A 19,602-nucleotide genomic window follows, 5' to 3' on the forward strand; every position below is an offset into this window, starting at 1 on the left:
CATGTCCATGAAATGTCTTACCATACCCTAGCACATTTCTGGATAATTCAGTGGTTCCTTAGCACCCAATTTGAAAAACCCTAATTCGATGGTTTACATCTGATTCAGGGTATAAGGTTAGAAGATCAAGGTTAAGGTCATGTGCCTGACCAATCCTCACAATTACAATACTGTTAGAAATGCATACTGTGAGGACCACTTTATGTTCCTCACTTTTTTCTTTTCTCTTTAGTACACAGACAACAGTGATTCTTTGTGAGTATTTTTTGCCATTTTAGTTCAGAATTTTTGATTGCCCCTTTATGTTTAAATAAACTTGTCTACCAGATGTTTTCTGGCATAGATGGCATCCTGAATCCTCCAAAGGTGGTCACTTCTGCCAGGTCATCAGACATGGTGATCTGTTCTGGTTTAAACATATTATTAACATTATTCTGTGGAAATTCATAGGCTTAAACATATCTGCCATGTTCTTTTGGCGACTGTGTGGTTTACATATTTTCCAGTGACGCAGTTACTGTCTACCCAGAGCATAGCAGTCATGAAATCTTACACTACATTTAAACTTAAATTGAATGGGAAATGTCTCTTTTCTCTAACATAAAGCCACAAGGATGAAAGTATACCTGACTAATTGCCTTTTGCTTTTTTGTGCTCTCTCTCTCTCTCTCTCTCTCTCTCTCTCTCTCTCTCTGTCTCTGTCTCTGTCTCTGTCTCTGTCTCTGTCTCTCTTTTTATTTGCTCTTTCTATTCCCCCTCCTTTCAATTTCCTTTTGGATTCTTTTATTGGAACACTTGTTTGGAAGTCATAAATTTTTTTCCTATCAAGAATGTTTTATATTCTCTTTTGCTCTTTCCCTCTTCCCATTCTTTCCTTTCGTTTCTTTTCCTTCCCTCCTTCAGTTTTTGAATTTGTATGTAGCCCCAAGGGGGACCAAATTCATTTTCTCAATACACTCATTCTCCCACTGAAATATTTCAGGTGTTAGTAAAGTTCTTGTATAATATTGCCCTATAGGTTTTCCTTGCAACTCTGACTCATTTACAGATTTGTGGTAGAGAAAACCTCAAATACTGAAGGAAATATCATTCTCTGTGGCTTCACCCTGACCTCTCTCTAGTATTTTTTCAACATGGCATGAACATAGCTATTATATTCAAGAATTATTTTATGAAACAAACACATATTTTCTAATTTACCAGTTAGAAGTGAAAGTTCATGCATTAGAGATAGTGGTAATTTTGTAGGGAGGGGCAGGAATAAAGAAGGGAAGACACAAGGAAGAAGGAATAAAGGGGACAGACAGTGTTAGAATGAAGTGCTATGAATTAGAAAAACTCCTGCCCCATCAATCCTCAGAAGCAGGGAACCCAGAGCATATCACATTATCAGGTTCATCCTCCTTAATATTCATTGTTTAAGGGTGATACCTTGAACTTATGAAATCATTGATTTCCCCATGAGTATCTGCCTCCTCTGATTAAACTTATGTCTTCTAAAATAATAAATGAAATGCTAAAAGTGCCAGTTTTCCTAAATCTTCCTATAAACTTTATTGAAGCTTGTCTCTACGGCTAGTAATCTACTGGGATATTCTATTACCTGAAGAAAAATAATAATAAAAATCATTAACTTGAAGTTAATGTCATGGCCATGGTCACATAGGAACTTAATCTCACAATAATTTCCAGTAGATCTATACCTATAATCAGGATCCAGGGAAGATTTTCTCTCACTTATGTCAAGTTAAGGTGGTGGAGGGACAGGAAAAGAAGAGCTCACTCTGACTCTTTTGTATCAACCAACCACAATAAGGTTGGGGATGATTTATTTATATGAATTGATTGGTTCATTTTAGACCTTACTAATTAAATGTTGTGTCATAATTTTAATACATTACAAACTAATATATTTGTCACTTAACTTAATTTGGAAAAGATGTGTCCTTGAAAAATAGGCATATTTGGTTTATGAAAGAGAAAATAATTTTATCTCTGTATTTTGTATTTTCCATTCCTTATCTTGACATTGTGAGTTTGCTTCCTTTGTTCTTGGAAACTTTATTTACATTTTTCCTCAAATACCCAGGATTATTGACCATCTAAAGTAAAAATATACACTCTTTTGTGATATATGAATAGTATAATCTGTTGTAATATTTTTGCCACCCTTAGATGAGGTTTAATTTTATTATTTTCCTTACAAGTATGTCCTTCAAAATGCTCAAATTAACCAGCTCTCTGTCTACCAACTCCTCTTCTACTGTTGGCCACAATTCACACCCCCACTTTCTCAGACTTCTATTGGACTGATGGGAACAATATTCTGTATTTCTTGCTGCTGGCCTACTGGCCCACAGAATAAACATGATTGATTCTTATAGAAATCAGCATAACTGTAATTTCCATGAAAATTCTTTCAAGTGAATTCTCACAATTATCTGCCTTTTCCTTTTCCCATTAAATTTAGGGGTGGATCAGGCCTTGCCACAAGAACGTCGGACTCCTGTTACCCCCTCCTCCTCCTCAAGATACCACCGCCGCCGGTCCTCAGGGTCCCGGGATGAACGCTATCGATCAGGTAAGGTTCTGAGTTTAAGGAGACACTTTCCACTTGAACCAGATTGATCATGTAAATTTAAATATGCAACAAAGAGAAGAATTAGAATCACAGTTATTGGGGTGGTGCTGGTGGGGTGGTTTTCTCAAAAGTTCATTTTCCTAAAGGTAATTCATGGTATGTCATCTTTGAGATCTTGGGATAAAAAGATCCTAACTTTTTCATCACATGTTGTTGTTGGAACAAGTGAATATTTGAGGTGAATGTTGCCACTCTCCCATAACAGATTTTCTATTCTTAAATGTTTATTTTTTGTGAACAAATTTCATATTTATGAAAATTATGTATATGCCAATTTAAGAAATTTTTCTTTTTAATTTAAGAAATTGTTTAGGGTTTTTTTCCTTTTTAAATGAAATTCTACATATGATTTATATTTCTTTAGCTAAAATATTTACCTTCTTTACCCTTACTACACTCATATCCTCTTATACCTTTGCTTCTCCTTCTCAACCAAAACGCTTTCTGTTTGCCAAGGAAACTTTATTTTTTATCTAAAAAAGTCCTGAAAACATCAAAACTATATATACATCTTACTATAAAAAAATTTCCTCCTTTCATTTTTCTTCTGAACACACCTTATCTTGACATTTTCTTTTCATTATCATCATAACTTGGCCTCAGCCAAATTTCATCCATTAATTTCACAGCAGAAAAGTTGATATTTTACTCCCTTTTGAGAGAGATACTTCCTCCATTTCCTGTCTCAACATCTAAAATGAACTTTTAAAATGCTTTTTTCAGTATAGAGGAAGGGTAGGGTGTTTTTCTCCAAGTAAGATTTTGTTAAAGAATATTCGTTTTTTTTGCAAGGTAAATAAGATTAAGTGATTTGCCCAAGGTCACACAACTAAAGAATATTCTTTGTAAGCAATTTTGTTTGTTCTTGGATTATTGAGAATCAGATCAGAGTATACTGTGGAATGGTGACAAAAGTAATGGTGATAATGCTTCTCCCTATTAGCCAGAATTCCCACTTGGGTAACTAGCTGACTGGAATCCTGCCTGCCTCTGCTTCCCCTCTGGAAGTGAAGGAAAGGAAGACAAATGAGCTTTGTAACCCCTAGGCAAAGAAAGGGTGAGCCCCTTGATGGTCTGAGCCCTGATAAACGGATATTTCTCCCATCTTGGCAACAATTGGAAAAGCTGAAAGGCCAAGACTATGTGTAAGAAACTGTTTCTGGATGCTAGCTCTCCCCCCTCCCAAGACTGTAGAACTATTTCCAAAAATGACACTCAAATTTATGACCAGGTGTACTCACATATCTCTTTCAGGCATCTTGGACATCTAGTCTTACTTATCAGAAGAGTAAGAAAGGGGCATCCTTGTTGTCACCCAAGGGAGACCTTGAAGGAAAAACCAGGAAAATGAAGTCTTATCTCAATTCCTGCTCTCTAAACCAAACTCCTGTCCCCTAGCTCTAGTGTCTATTCTAACCCTTCTTTTATTTTTTGAAGGTTTCAAATGTTTTAAAAGAGCAATTGGGAATGGTTTTTAAAATCAATCAAACAATATAAATTTAGCTCCCACTATATACCAGAAATTTTGTCAAGGGTAGATAATCCTCTGAGTTAAGTTGTCAAATAGCAAACATGGCTTGGGTGCTTTTTTCAGTATAGAGGAAGGGTAGGATGTTTTTCTCCAAGTAAGATTTTGATAAAGAATATTCTTTCTTTTTGCAAGGCAAATGGGGTTAAGTTACTTGTAATATATTCCATTAATCTTTTAGAACACACTGTTTAAATCTAGAACTTGGAAGAAGAGAACTAGCTAGGCATTCTCCCTCTGGTCCTGTACCTCCCTTTGTTTCTTTGGAGGATTATTTTTCCAGTTCATGATATGCCCCAACAATATTTTTATTGCTTAGAAAATATTGTAGGGATTAATGGGAAAGCAATGATTTGAAGTTAATACCTATTTAGGAGCTGTGGGTCTTTGGGCAAGTCTCTTAACTTGCTCAGGGTCCCATTTTCTTCATCTATAGAATGGTGGGAGTCTAGGAGTCTAGAATAAATGACCTGCATGTCTCTTCAGTTCTAAATCTCTGACCATATAATGGAAAATGACAGTCTTGTCAGAACAGCAAGCATTTATTAAGCACCTACTATGGATCAGGTACTTACACTGAACTCTAAATTATATTCATTTTAAAGTTTTCTTTAGTAATTAATAGCTCTTTCTACTTTTAGAGAACAATCAGTTTGATCGAGATGTGAATCAAATATGTCCAAAATTTCCTCTGAGTTTTTGCAAGTTTTATATTGGTAGTCTGGTGTTCCTCTTATGCTCTTATCATAAATATATTCTTATTACCATTATGTATGTATATAACTCCCTTACTAGATTATAAACTCCACAAGAACAGTGAACCTCTCTTATTTATATTTCCCTTTTTCTCAGTTCCCAAACACAGTCTCATGCATAGAGGTCATTTAATCAATGTTTAAATGAATGAATATTGTCATAATAGAAGTACTTCAGAACGTGCTGACATATTAGTGACTCAGGAGAACATCCATGAAGGTAAGCTTCATATCATAGACTAGGCTTTTCCTTTGTATTTCTTTTTTTTTTTTTTTGCAAGGCAAATGGGGTTAAGTGGCTTGCCCGAGGCTACACAGCTAGGTAAATTATTAAATGTCTGAGGTAGGATTTGAACTCAACTACTCCTGACCCCAGGGCTAGTGCTCTATCCACTGTGCCACCTAGCTGCCCCACCTTTGTATTTCCTAAAATAATTTTTCTTCAATGAACAAGCATTTATATGCAAACACACAAATATACTTAACTGAACAAAACACATTCCCACATTGGCTGTGTCCAAAAACATATATTTTGTTCTTCATCTTTAATCTCATATCTTTTTTGAGTCCCACTTCTTCATCTAACCTTGGGAATTGTGGGTGTTCTCTGCACTAATTAGAGTTCTGATGTCTTCAAAATTGATGCTTTTTTTTACACAATACTGTTATTATTATATAAATTATTTTCCTTTCAAATTTTGTGTTTAGCTCTGGTTCAGTTTCACTTGAGTTTTCTTAATAAGCACTTCACTCTGTATCATTTCATACAGGTTTCCCAGGTTTCTATATAATTGTCACTTTCATCATTGGCACTGTGTGGTATTCCATTATTTTCATATGTAAATGTTTCATATTTGTTGAGCCATTCTGCAAATGATGGATATTCCTTTGGTAACTGTGAGGGGGTATAGTTCCAAACTTTATAAAATGGTACACTACAGTTCCAACATTAGTGTACCTGTATGCCATTGTACCCTAAACCCTTCCAACATTTGACATTTTCATTTTTGTCAACTTTGCGAAATTAGAGTTGCTTTAATTTATGTTTCTCTAATTATTAATGATTTGGTTTTTTTCACATGGTTATTGATTGAAATTTCTTTCTTTCAAAACTGCCTATTCATTTTTTTGAATATTCATCAATTTGGAAATGCCCCTAGTTATTAAGAAATTATAATAATGGACTTCCTTTTAGATTTAAAAAAAATCCTATATTCCTTTCTCTCTTCTCCCACCAACTGCCTCCCTATGGGAGTTTAAGTACATTTTAAAACTACAAATGCTCAAATAATTTGCTGAAATGCAATAATGTCTTTTCTCTTGGGGTATGTACATAATACAAGATATGCAAGTTTGATTTTAATCTACACTTTCAAAATTTGCGTGTCTGTATCTTCTGGTTTAGTTTCACTTGAGTTTGCTTAATAGGCACTTTATATTCATTCTCTCACCTGATCATTTTATTAACCCTATGAAGTAGACAGTGCAAGTATTATTACCTCTATTTAGAGTTGAAAAACCTTACTTGCCAAAATGTTTGTGACTTTCCTTAAGGTCATGTAGCAAACAAGTGGCAAAGGCAAGATGTCACTTGTCTTTATTCTAACAGACCCCACTGCTTCATTAATGGAAAAATGGAAAATTCAACATGGTAGACTCAAGGTGTGTGCTAAGGTTTTTTTTTATGTTTTCATATATTTATTAGAGAGCTGATATATGTTCTTTGCTTATGTTACTTTATTTAGAAAAGGATGAGTTTTTTAAAATGAAAGAACAAATACAAAAATCATTTATTAAGCATTTTTACTTTGTTAAGCTCTGGGAATACAAACACAAACATGAAATAGTTGCTGCCCTCAGGGCATGAATTTTTCTAGTAAGGTGATGGCACAAAAATGGGAATATTGATCAGGGAAGGACATTTTGCACCTGGGGAGTCATGGACATGGTGGATTTCTATGAATCCATAGAGCAGCTGACTGACCTGCCCTTTCAAGTAGCATTGGTAATAGTGATTCGATTATTTTCCCCAAATTGGAAGATAGAAAATGTATATATGACTGACTTAACTCTGATTTCATAGGATCCTAGAATCATTCATAAGAATTAGAGGAGTTGATGTAGCCCAATCCCCCCCTTTTTTTCTTTAACTTGAGAACACTGAGACACAAGATGTTTAAGTGACTTGCCCAGAGTCACACAGGTAGTAGCTTTCAGAGGTGGAATATGAAATCAGATCCTTGGATTGTGGAGTCAGTGCTGTTGTCACTGTAGTGAGTAAGACAAAAATTGTTCTCTGTGGGATGTTTTAGTTCTGCCTTCTTCCTTCCCCCCAAGTCTTAATCTATTAACTCATTTTTATCATTTTTTAACCATACTTAGTCACTGTTTCTATGATTTATTATTTGATTCACTCTTTCAAACCATTCCATACTCAAGCCACCTACAATTACCCATTAATAAATACTTTTTCAATTGAAATTTTATTCAAAATTAATTAATGGAAGTAATGAGGGAATGGGAAGGCAGTTTCTCTAAAAACAATCATGATCACCAGGCTTCTGTTGACTTTCTTGATTTCTGTGTTAGCTACAGAAAATTTCAATAGTTGCATCAAAATTAGCTAAACTTCATAGTTTCCTTGAGGTTTTGTATGTTGTGGAATGGGTAGATATTACAATGGTAGAGGACAGAAATGGAATGAAAAGAAATAGCCCTTTCCTTTAACCTCTAACTGGTGGGCATCTCTGAGGAAATTTAAATTATGTACTATTCACAGAAACAAGAAGGAATATGGAGTCTGGTATTCAATAAATGGATAATGTAAAGTCATGTTTTCAGATGACCTACCAGATGGATGCAGAGGATCCATATATTGGTAGTATGATAGTGAGAAACAAAGTCTGAGAAGAGTTAACCTTTCATTCCTATCTTCAAGATTAAAGGCAGACTCCACTGAAAGGTGTCATCAATTGGCTTGTCATCTGTCTCCCTTCTTGATAGACTGGCTTATTGTTTATGGGTATGTCACCTGATCTCGTGCATGACCTTGCAGGAAGTGACCATGGTATAAAAAATGTCCAAGCCAGTGCATCTTGGAGCATGTGGTCTAGGCTTCATTCTTAATGTCCTTGCAATATCAACATAATGAGAGGGTGAGGAGCTTGGGTGGGAGTTTGACAATCCAGGCTTCTGAATATATGGTGATTTTTGTATTTTGTCAGAAAGATCATAAAGTCAGGGGTAGGCTGTGCAGCTTTATTGGAACAACACATCAGATTCCAGTTCAGAAAACAGGATCATCATCATCATGATGTTATTTGAAGCGTCAGAAAATCAGAGAAGTTTACATTGCTATATGCCAGGAATGTTCCATATCTCCTTGAGTTACAATGAGATCTCACTTTAACAAAATCAGAGACACAGAATTTTAGACCTGGGAATAATTTAACGTAACGTTGAGTCCAACCCACTCATTGTACAGAGGAAGAAACTGAGGTCCAGAATGACATGATCGGAAACGAAAATTCAAATCTTATTCTTGGCTAAGAGAATTGAGAAAAGGATGAATTCAGAATCAGGTTTATGATTGAAGTACTAGGGGAACTGTGGTTAGCTGTCGGTCAAAAGAAGAGAAATTGTATCTTCATTTATAGAGAAGCTGAGTATCATGGAAGGACTGTAGTAGTTGGAACTGCTAACTGACAGTCTCCAAGACAGACTCCTAGTCCCTTCCATTAACAATAGCAACCACCTATGCAACACTCATGCCTTAAATACACTGCTCTCTTCCTTATGAGAACTTGCATGAAAGAGAGCAACAAATTTCTATTTTATGGCATAAAGTATTGTATCCTTAGGGCTTGGTCCAGTCTGATTCACTAAGTTCATTCAGAAGGCTGCTAAATTCATGACAGTGGTACAGTATTTCAATTAAACGTAGAAAGATGTCCTTCAAACTTTGAAAGACATAAGAATGCTGATCTATCACAATGACCCAACTCAATTCCAAAGACCTGATGATGTAGCATTATGCTCACCTCCTGTCAGAAAAGTGATAGATTCAAGATGCATGAGACCTGTCTTCTAGATCTAGTCAATGTTGCAGTGTGTTTTGCCTCACTGTGCTTCTTTATTTTTTTTTTTTCAGTTTTTCACCCAATGGTGGTGGTGGGTGAGAGGGAAAGAAAAGTAATTTTTAAAAAATTGATTAACTTTTTTTAAATAGCAATTTTGCCTGGTAGTTACAAAGATCTCTCTTCCTGCTCTAAATCCTCTAGTCCTATGAATTCTCTGGAGGAATTCAACAGTTGTCACTAAATGGGGGAAAATGGAACCAGAGGAGAGGATCCACAGAGAGTGATCGAGAAGGGATATCTTAGCAAGAAGTACAAGAAAGAAAGATTGATATTATTCCAAGATTACGGGTCTGGAACTTTTGCTGGTTGTAAAGCAGAAATTATTTATCATTCATTTATCCATGTCTGACTTGTAAAGTAGTTTACCTCCACTTTCCGACTTCTTCGCAATTTAACTGCTACTGCTACTTTGCCTGTCTGCAAATACAAGGACTAAATTCTTTCCTTGTAATGTAATGATCCCTAAATTTATTTCACTGTTACACAAGACTGGCTTTAAATATCTCTTTTTCCTTAGTAGATGGACGCTTTTAGGCCATCGGGAATGAAAGGCTCAAACTGAATAAAATATAAACTGCTGTAGCAGAGAAGGGAAGCAGGGCTACAAGGAGATTTACTTAGTTTTGCTTAATGTCACCAGGCAGCTTAATTGAAATGCCTCACAAGCTGGATAATGAATCTACTTATCTCTAAGCGCAAATGGAGCATTTACTCTTTTTAAATATGATACCTCATTCATTGCCATGTATTGATTACTTAGAATGTACTGAGGGGAGCATCTATAGCAATGCAGAAGCTCCACAACAGCCACTTCCTTTTTAATAAACTCTTTAAACTAATGCTCTTATGTAGAATGACAGATCATTTACCCTCACCATCCTGATTTTTCCTTCAAAAACACCATCTGGGTGAGATTGGAGGATTTGCTTGTTATCCTGGAAACATATTTCAGAAATTCAGAACTGTAACCTCACAGGTCAATAACTACTTTAAAAAAATAAAATTTTATAATTTCCTTTTGCTTTTACATTGCCTAATATTACCACTATATTCTTCTGCTTTTCACTCCTAAAAGATCTCCCTTAGGACAAAGAATTTTGAAAAGAATAAGAATGTGGGAAGTGGGTTGGAAATCCTCAAAATCCATCAATACATTGAAAAAAATTGATAAAATGTAATATACCCCATGTCCCACCTCTGAAAATAAATAGGGAGAAATGTCTTCCCAGATTTCTTCTTTGGGATGAATTTTGTTCTTTGTAATATTTTGCTATTCATTTTCTATTGTTTTCTAGTATTTTTTTAATGTTTGCATTATTGTACTTGTCTGTATGGTTTCTTGATTCTACTTTATTTTGCTCTTGTGTATCTAAGTCTTTCTATTATAAAGATAATAAATATATTTTTAATTTCTTACAACAGATATTATTCTAATACATTCAGGTATCATATGTTTAGCCAGTTTCCATTTGATGGGCATCTGCTTTGTTTCCAGTTCTTTGCTACTGGAAAAAGTGTTACTATGAAAATTTTGGAGTATATGGAGCTTTTCTTTTTGTCATCTTAACTGAACAGGTTTCCTATCAATGAACATCTGACTTCTTTAATACTGCCAGTGATAATCAACCCCCATCTTTAGAGGCAATTCTCTGTAATTTTCAGAGAGTCTTTCCATATGTTTTCCATTATATTATTTTAAAAACTGCTCCTAAGATTTCCATACTTTTCTCCTATTCTTCCCACCAGGGCTAGGCAGTAAAAATCTAATCCCTCTTATTCATCAACAATCCTTTAACAATTCAGATAATGTTATGATGCACATAAGTCTTCTTTTCACCAGACTAAACATGCTCAGTTCCTTCATGTAATTCTCATATGCCATGATTCTTAGCCTTCTAGCCAATGGATTCCCTATCAATGGTCACATTCTCATTTGTTAAAGTTTTCCCTCAGACATAATGGCTGTAACTAAAAAAAAAAAAATCCTAAACATGGTCTAATTAAAAACCTGCTTATCATGAATAAATAATCGTAACTTCTCTTCCATTAAACAAAACATTTTATTTCAGTGGAAGAAATTTGAGAAAACTTTTGGTGTCATCTCTTAATTGCATGAAAACATGCATTACTGGGAGTTTGAAGATAGAACAGTGGGAAGGGGGAACCCCCAAAGGTCTGGGTAATGATGAGGATAAAGACAAACTAAACGAGTTATTGCAAATGCCTTTGAGTCAAAAGTTTTATTCCGAGAGAGAATTTTTTTATTAATAAAAGAATTGTTTAGAAATAAAGGGTATGTTATAATTATAATGCTATATTTGTAGATGGACTGAGCAGTGTGTTTGGGAGTATTTAGACTCTTAAGGACAAAGAAATCTTCCTTCCACCTAGAATAAGATGCCTAGAGTTTCATCTTTTTTACCTCCTTATGCTAGAAAATTTTAGTAAGCACAGTATTTGGAAGGTTTTTTAAGTTGCCTATGGAACAATAAGTGAAAGGAGAAACTATAACAAAACTAGAAATATGCAATAGCAGCTCTGGGTCTCCTGTATATGGGGTGATTACTTCTCTTCCCCGCTCTTCATCTGTCCTCACTTCTTGTTTACTTCCTTCCCTTCTTCTTGCCTCTCCTCCTTTTCTGTCGATTTAGACATTACAAAACTTATACCCATATCTGTAACTCTGATTTTTCTCTCTTCAAATTCATTGATTGTTTAGCATTTCTGTATTCCAACTCACCATTTTTGCCTGCCTTTCCTGTTTTGCTATTAAGAAATTGTGGCATAGATGTGAATTCATTTAAATACAAGATCTCCAAGGTCTTGACATAGAGAAATATGTTGTAATATGCATGAATATTATTTATGTCTCCTTGCCCTCTGCTTCTTCATCTGTGGGTGTGTCTTTGTGTGTGTGTGTGTGTGTGTCTGTCTCTGTCACACACACACACACACACACACACACACACACAACCCAACACTTTTTATAACCTAACCCAACTACTACCGTCAAAGGGCAGAATATATCCTGATGTCAAACTGCTTTTTGAGAAGTCTTTTGTTCATAGTTATTGCTACATTTTTCTCTGTGCCATTTTTTGGTTGCTTTCATCATCTGGTTTTTAAACTGTGTTTCGGGGGACTCAAAGTTCTCTGCATCATGATTATGTTTTCCTTTCTGTTATATTGTCCCTTTCCAATAATTTTCTTCCCTTTATCAATTATGGTGATGTTATTATTCCACCACCCATGTATTTTAAAGTGGCTTGGTCTCTGTTTTTTAGTAATTGAAATGCATGTGAACCACCCATTGTTCCTAACAGTCATTCCTACATATAAGCAGAAAGTATTTATGAACCAACTGGCCAGTGAGGAGGATATATTTGGTTTCCCTGCTGCGAATATTAAAGACAGTGAAGCCAACTGACTCACTTGGGGAATGGAACCTTTAACTTGCCCTCAGTAGCATGGTGTTCTAGCTCACTGAGTTAACATTTTCCAATAAAGAAAGTTGAATGTTCTTTGCCATACTACTTGAATTAGTTAATCCTTTATATGTGCCTTTTTAAAAATGTTCTCTTATTATATTTCTCTATATTCCTTGACTGCATTTTATTTAATTTCCTTTATATTTCTTGATCCCTTGTCAAAGTTCTTCTCTGAAATTTTGGGTTCCTAAGGCTATGCCTTAGGATGAGATGCCTCAGTTGGTCCTGAAAAACATTGAAAGGCCTCAACTGTGAACCCTATGATAGAATGTCAATATGTTTTTTTGTCCCAGTGGTCAAGTTGAGAGAGCCCAATTATCAGGCTAACCATAGGATGGTAAATTTTCTGGTCATAGAAACTTGGAATAAACACTTGTTCTCTAAGTTATAAATTGTCACCATCATTGATGAAAACAGGATACCCATGACTATATTAAAGATACTTGATATATACAAGTAATATTTAACTGATAAAACAGTCCCTTGATTTACGTATTAGGCTTTTCTTCTCCCATTTATTAATATCTCATGGCATCCAGGCAGACCAAATTGAGAACATTTATTCTAAGCACAGTTTGTAACTTGACAGAAACTGGAATTTCCTTGTCTTTTCATATTCAGTCTGGAATGTTTTGAGGTACCATATCTTCTTCAATTCCCATAGAAATTAGAAAAATGACTATGCCTTTTCTCTTAAGGCCATCAGGAAGGCAATTTTGCAATGATTTTGAGGAGCATATATTTGGTTTCTCTGCTGTTCCCTGTCTGTAGTTTTAAGACTATAATTTTCTTTTATTTCATCCTTCAAAGCTATTCATAGTACATGCCCACATTAGTGATATTGGCAGATCTCATTAATGTTTTACATGCTCTGTGAAAGATCTTTTTTAAAATACATATTGGATAACTTCTATATTTATACATAAATGAACAGGTTTCTAGTTTTTATTATTACTCATTTATAGCTTCCCATGTGTATGACTTATACAAAAGTATACACAGAACATTTATAATGAAGGTTTTTGTGAGACACTTATCAAGTGCTTTAATTAATTTCAGATTTGTAAAGCAACTCATTTCCTTTCATTAGTTTTGTGAAATCCCTGCCTCCATAGATTGCATGGCATGATTTCTTTAAAGCAACTTGAGATTTCATTTGTAATCTATTTTAATAAATATTTTTAAATGATTTAGTCTGTGGTTCACCCTAAGTAATATGGGTCATTAGTAGAACTATAAAATAGGGAAAAAACTGTGTTTGATTCTAACTCATCCTAACCCTTCTCCAAGTTTTCAATATCATAAAGAAGGCTACTTCATATAGTGGAAAACTTTGGTTTGGGCATCAAAAATTTGGGACTCGCATCTTTGACACTAGTGGAGTGCCTAGGGACAATTTATCTTTCTCTGGGCCTAAGTTTCCTGTGGATAATGATATTTATACTACCTGCATTATATGGTAACTGTAAAGAAAGTGCTATGTAAATTTTATTTTTGTTTAGGCCTACCAAACACAGTTTCAAAAAAAAAATTAGGAACGTCTCTATAACATAATCAATATAAACATCACTATAGGACTTTAATGGAGGGTGTCAGACTAGATTCCCAGATTGAAGCAATGTTCCCAAATGACCCTGCCTTGTATTATTGTAACCATGACTAAAATTGTACATCACCCATGACTTCTCATCTGTTTGCTAAAAAGGAAAAAGAAGTAGGAAGGAAAGAAGAAAGTAAGGAAGGAAAGAGAAATGAAGAGGTTTGACTTGTCATTCCCTAAAGGCCTTTTCTACATCTGAATCTGTAATCCCGTGATCCTATGACCTTAAACAGATATATTTACCTTGGCTCTTCTGCATCTCTCTTTACCACAAGTCAAAATTTATCTTGCTCAGCTCTGGCAAGTTAAATTTTCTTTAAAGTGTCAACAGTACCCCCCTTTTTCCTTCTCTCTAACATTTTTATTTATGTATTGGAAATAGTATTTTATTTTTTCCAATTACATTTAAAGAGAGTTTTCAGCATTAATTTTTTGTGAGACTTTTTGTGAGGGTTAAGTGACTTACCCAAGATCACATAGCTTGAAAATAGCAAGTATTTGGGGCTGGATCTAAACTCAGGTCCTTCTGACTCTAGGACCAGTACTCTTTCCTCTATACCACTTAGCTGCCCCCTCAACATTGATTTTAAAATAAAATTTTGTTTCAAATTTTTTCTTCCTCCCAGTAAGCCCTCAAGACAGAAAATGATTTGATAGCCATGTTAAACATATTTCCACATTAGTCAAATTGTGATAAAAGAAGCAGAGAATGAAAGGGAAAAGTCACCAAAAAAAAAAAATCAAAAAGTAAAATCCTCCTCAAAATGAAAAGAATATGCATGCTTTGATCTGCATTCAGACTCCATAGTTCTTTTTCTAAATGTAGATGGCATTTTCCATGAATCTTTTGAAATTATCCTGGATCATTGTATTGTTGTATTGCTGAGAAAAGCCACATCTATTGTATTTGATCATTACACATTATTGTTGTAACTGTGGACTATGTTCTTATGGCTCTGCTTATTTCACTCATATCAGTTCATGTACGTCTTTCCAGGTTTTTTCTGAAATTTGCCTGCTCATCATTTCTTATAGTATAATACTATTCCATCATATTCATATGCCTCAAGTTCAGTTGTTCCCTAATTAATGGATACTTCCTCAATTTTCAATTATTTGATTCCACAAAAGAACTGCTTTAAATATTTTTGTATATGTGGGTTCTTTTTTTTTTTAAATGATATCTTAGTGGTACTACAACTACCCAGTAGCGGTAATACTGGATTGATTGATTGATATCCACAGTTTGATTGCCCTTTGTGTCTAGTTTCAAATTGTTCTTTAAAACAGTTGGATCAATTCACAACTCCACCAGTAATGCATTGGTGTACCTCTTTTTCCATATCTTCTTCAACATTTATCATTTTCCTTTTATTATATTATTATTAAATTATATTTTTATATTAATCAATCTGATAGGTGTGAGATGGTACCTCAGAGTTGTTTCAATTTGTGTTTTCTCTAATCAATAGTGCTTTAAAAAATTGTTGCATATGACTGTGGATACCTTCAATTTCATCTGAAAAATGCCTGTACATATGCTTTGACCACGTATCAACTGGGGAATAACTTTTATCCTTACAAATTTGACTCAGTTATCTATTTGAGAAATGAACCCTTTTTAGAAATAAGACTATAAACATTATTTCCATCTTTTTGCTTTTCTTCTAATCTTTGTTGTGTATATTGATTGTGTTTGCGCAAAACTTTTTAATTCAATGTAATCAAAATTATTCATTTTCTATTTAATAATATTTTCTATCTCTTGTTCTGTCATAAATTTTTTCCTTCCTCATAGATCTGATAGGTAAACTATTCTCTGCTCTCCTAATTTGCTTATGATATCACCTTTTAGGTCTAAATTATGTACCCATTTTGACCTTATCTTGGTATAGGATGTGAGATGTTGGTCTATGCCTAGTTTCTACCATTCTATTTTCCAGTTTTTCCAGCTTTTTTAAAATCAAAAAGTGAGTTCTTATACCAATGCTAACATCTTTGAATTTATCAAAAAGTAGATTACTAAAGTCATTTATTATGGTGTCTTATGTACCTAATCTATTCCCCGATCCACCCCTCTCTTTCTTAGCCAGTACCAAATAGTTCTGATGATTACTGTTTTATAATATAGTTTTAGATCTGGTATAGTCAAGCTAGCACCCTTTGTATTTTTTTCATTAATTCCTTTGATATTCTTGATCTTTGGTCTTTCAGATGAATTTTGTTATTATTTTTTCCTGCTCTATAAAGTAATTTCTTGGTAGTTTGATGAAAATGGCACTGAATAAGTAAATTCATTTGTGTAGAATTGATCTTTTTTCCCTTATAAATGATTATTAGTTCATGCCATATTGTTTAAGGTGGCATAGTTATATGCAAATTAATTGGAAAAAAGCAAGATCCTTGGAGTCAGGAGTACCTGGGTTCAAATCCGGTCTCAGACACTTAATAATTACCTAGCTGTGTGGCCTTGGGCAAGCCACTTAACCCCATTTGCCTTGCAAAGAAAAAACCTAAAAAAAAAAAAAGCAAGATAAATTTCTTGATACATAATAAATATTCCATTTTTAGCATTATGTATTTTTATATAAAAAAACACTTTTAATATGTAATAGGGGGTGGCTTAGTGGTGCAGTGGATAGAGCACCAGCCCTAGAGTCAGGAGTACCTGAGTTCAAATCTGGCCTCAGACACTTCATAATTACCTAACTGTGTGGCCTTGGACAAGCCACAACCCCATTGCCTTGCAAAAAAAAAAACAAAAAAAAAAAAACCACCTAAAAATAAAAACCATGTAATAGGCCCTCCTTTGGTGATAGTACTTTGTTTTTATTATTTGTAACTGAGTTCAAAAGTATTCTTATTTTTGCACTTATTGTTTTCACAAATTCACTCTAAGTATTAAATACACTTTTGGACATTTTCCAGGTCTAGCCTATGTAGGTTTTTGCTACAATTTAAGTAAGTCAAAGTCACAATCCATTGAAGCTTGCTCTTCTTTATTTCTTGGATAAATTTATTAAACTTCTGTGTTTTGTGGCATAGTGCAAGGCTGGTGCAATATCCCATCTCCATTTGGGAATTTCTGTAACTTCAGAATAATTCTACTGTTCAGTATTTCAATTATATTTACCAGAATTTATCATTGTAGAGAAAAACTTTCAGGCCCATTGGAAGAAAGGGGACTCAAAACATTTTTTAGGGTGGATGTTTTATAGTCTGATAAAAATACTCAGATCTTATAAGTTCATCTGATTTTATAAGTAAGTTCAGAATTCTAAAAACATTAGTTTTGGCAGAGTCTTAAATGAAAAAGTGAGCTCCATCAAGAAAAATGACCTTTTTCCAAACTTCAGTATTCTAGTCTTTGGATTGGTTTGCCCATGACAAGCATATTTTCTTCATTGAATACCCACCTACCCCTCAAATAAAATCTGTGTGTGTGTGTGTGTGAGTGTGAGTGAGAGAGAGAGAGAGAGAGAGAGAGAGAGAGTGTGTGTGTGTGTGTGTGTGAGAGAGAGAGAGAGAGAGAGATTTGGTTACTCCAAGAGCTTTTGCATATTTCTTATAGGCCCCAAAGTAAGTTCATTAATAGACATAATCTTTTGCACCTTTCCTTTGGGTAATATTCAACTCTTAAAAACCACAAAATTAAAAAATAAAACAAAAGAGAACAATGAAATATGTGTGTGTGGTCCAAAATCCCACATGACATGAAAGTAAAAAGGGAAGGGGCAACCAGCTCAAGGGGAAGCTAGGTGGTGCCGTGAATAGAATGGATAGAGCACTAATTCTCATCTTCCTGAATTCAAATCTGCTCTAAGTTACTTACTAACTGTGTGACCTGGGCAAAGCTTGATCCTGTTCACCTCATTTTCTGTAAAATGAGCTGGAGAAGGAAATGAGAAACTCAAGTACCTTTGCCTTGAAAACCCCTAATGGAGTCATGAACAGTCAAACATGAATGAAAAACAACTTAACAGCAATATCCAGCTCAATCTGACTTCATCTATTCAAGGTCAATTATTTAGTCAGACTTCTGTCAATAGAAGCTCCTACCCATAACTATTGCTTAGGTTAAATGAAACCATATAAAACTCATTACTAGTCTCAAATAAAACATATAAGGAGAATGGTACTGGAACTGTGAACATGCCCCCCTCCCTTCTTTGATCTTTTCCATAATTATATTTTTTGTGTAAACAATATCCCAAAATGCAAAGAAAAATCTTGAACTACTACAGAAGGAATCTGAACTGGTTAGTTTGGAATTGAACCCAGGAAAAACAAAGTAGATATAAATAAGGGAGAGTACATTAGACAGATTGGATATTAAGGAGGTGTGTAAGTTTATTTATCTTAGACAAATTCTTTAGCAAGAAAACAGTATGGATAGAGAATGAACCAAGCTTGGTCAGTCTCCATTATATCCATAGTAGTTAGTAATGATGTGTTCTGTGGGACACAACTATTCAAAGAACAGACACATCCAAGGTGAAGAGCAGAAAAGCCCATTATCACCTAGGGGAAAGTGAGATGTTTTGTTTTCCCCATTACCTGACAAAATGCCTAACAAATGAAGAATTCTTGAGATCAGGAAGAGTCATTGGACTTGACTATGTTTTTTGCATGAAGAGTTGATAGTCCAAGCATGAGTACTGACTGATGAGTTGCCCAATGGCAAATGATAATTCCAGAATGAGACAGTGTTTTGACTGTTTAAACAAAAAGGAAACCTTAATAAGAAAATGGTCAGTCAGGTATTTGGTGGATTTGTATAGAGTAGTAATTATGAATGAATGCTAATAACCTAATGTTTTAGCATCCCAGAGATTTTAATGAAATGTAGAATCAATCTACTGCAGAAGGATCTTTGTTTAAGTCTGTGGGGATTCCTTCTGCTAATACAAATCCCATTTTATCTGTGACTTAGTGAGATCTGGGGAATGACTTGAAATACATAGAAGTTAAATTGTTTTCACTAAGTCACACAGTTAGTAACTATCAGAGGAAGAATTTGAATTTAGATCTCTCAGACTCCAAGCTGAGCAATCTTATCTACTATGCCAAGCTGTTTCCTAAGTATTTACATTTTCAGGACCCTGGAAACTTAATGCCTTAACTCAAAGGACAAATGCCCTTATATGGGAATGTCAACACAGGTGACACAAAAGACAGCCACACTTTAGACTATGAGACTTGCCATAAGATCAAGGAAGTTATGCTTCCCTTGAACTTTAGTTTTTGTCTTTATTCTGTACTAGAATTAAGATTAACCTCCCTCAACTATATATATGGAGATCATTTTTTTCTCTTAATTCTTGTTCAATGATTGTTACTAATGATTAACCAGAGTGGTATTTATTGTCCATTTCAGGTATGGACAACTTTTTCAAGGATATTTAGGATATAAAAATTAAAAGAGTTTTAAAGACCATCTAGTCAAATCCT

General features: G+C 34.5%; 1 protein-coding gene across 5 annotated transcripts in view; it reads left to right on the plus strand.

Moving 5' to 3' along the window:
• DIP2C (disco interacting protein 2 homolog C) overlaps positions 1-19,602 on the plus strand; it is a 579,123-nt gene that overhangs the window by 331,086 nt on the left and 228,435 nt on the right. For all 5 annotated transcript variants that reach the window (XM_074193228.1, XM_074193229.1, XM_074193230.1 and 2 more), the window contains one exon: positions 2,471-2,581. In XM_074193228.1, the coding sequence (XP_074049329.1) occupies positions 2,471-2,581 (111 nt within the window). The remainder of the gene's footprint in view (positions 1-2,470; positions 2,582-19,602) is intronic.

Source organism: Macrotis lagotis, chromosome 7 (assembly GCF_037893015.1).
Source record: "Macrotis lagotis isolate mMagLag1 chromosome 7, bilby.v1.9.chrom.fasta, whole genome shotgun sequence".
In the NCBI taxonomy this organism is placed as follows: domain Eukaryota; kingdom Metazoa; phylum Chordata; class Mammalia; order Peramelemorphia; family Peramelidae; genus Macrotis; species Macrotis lagotis.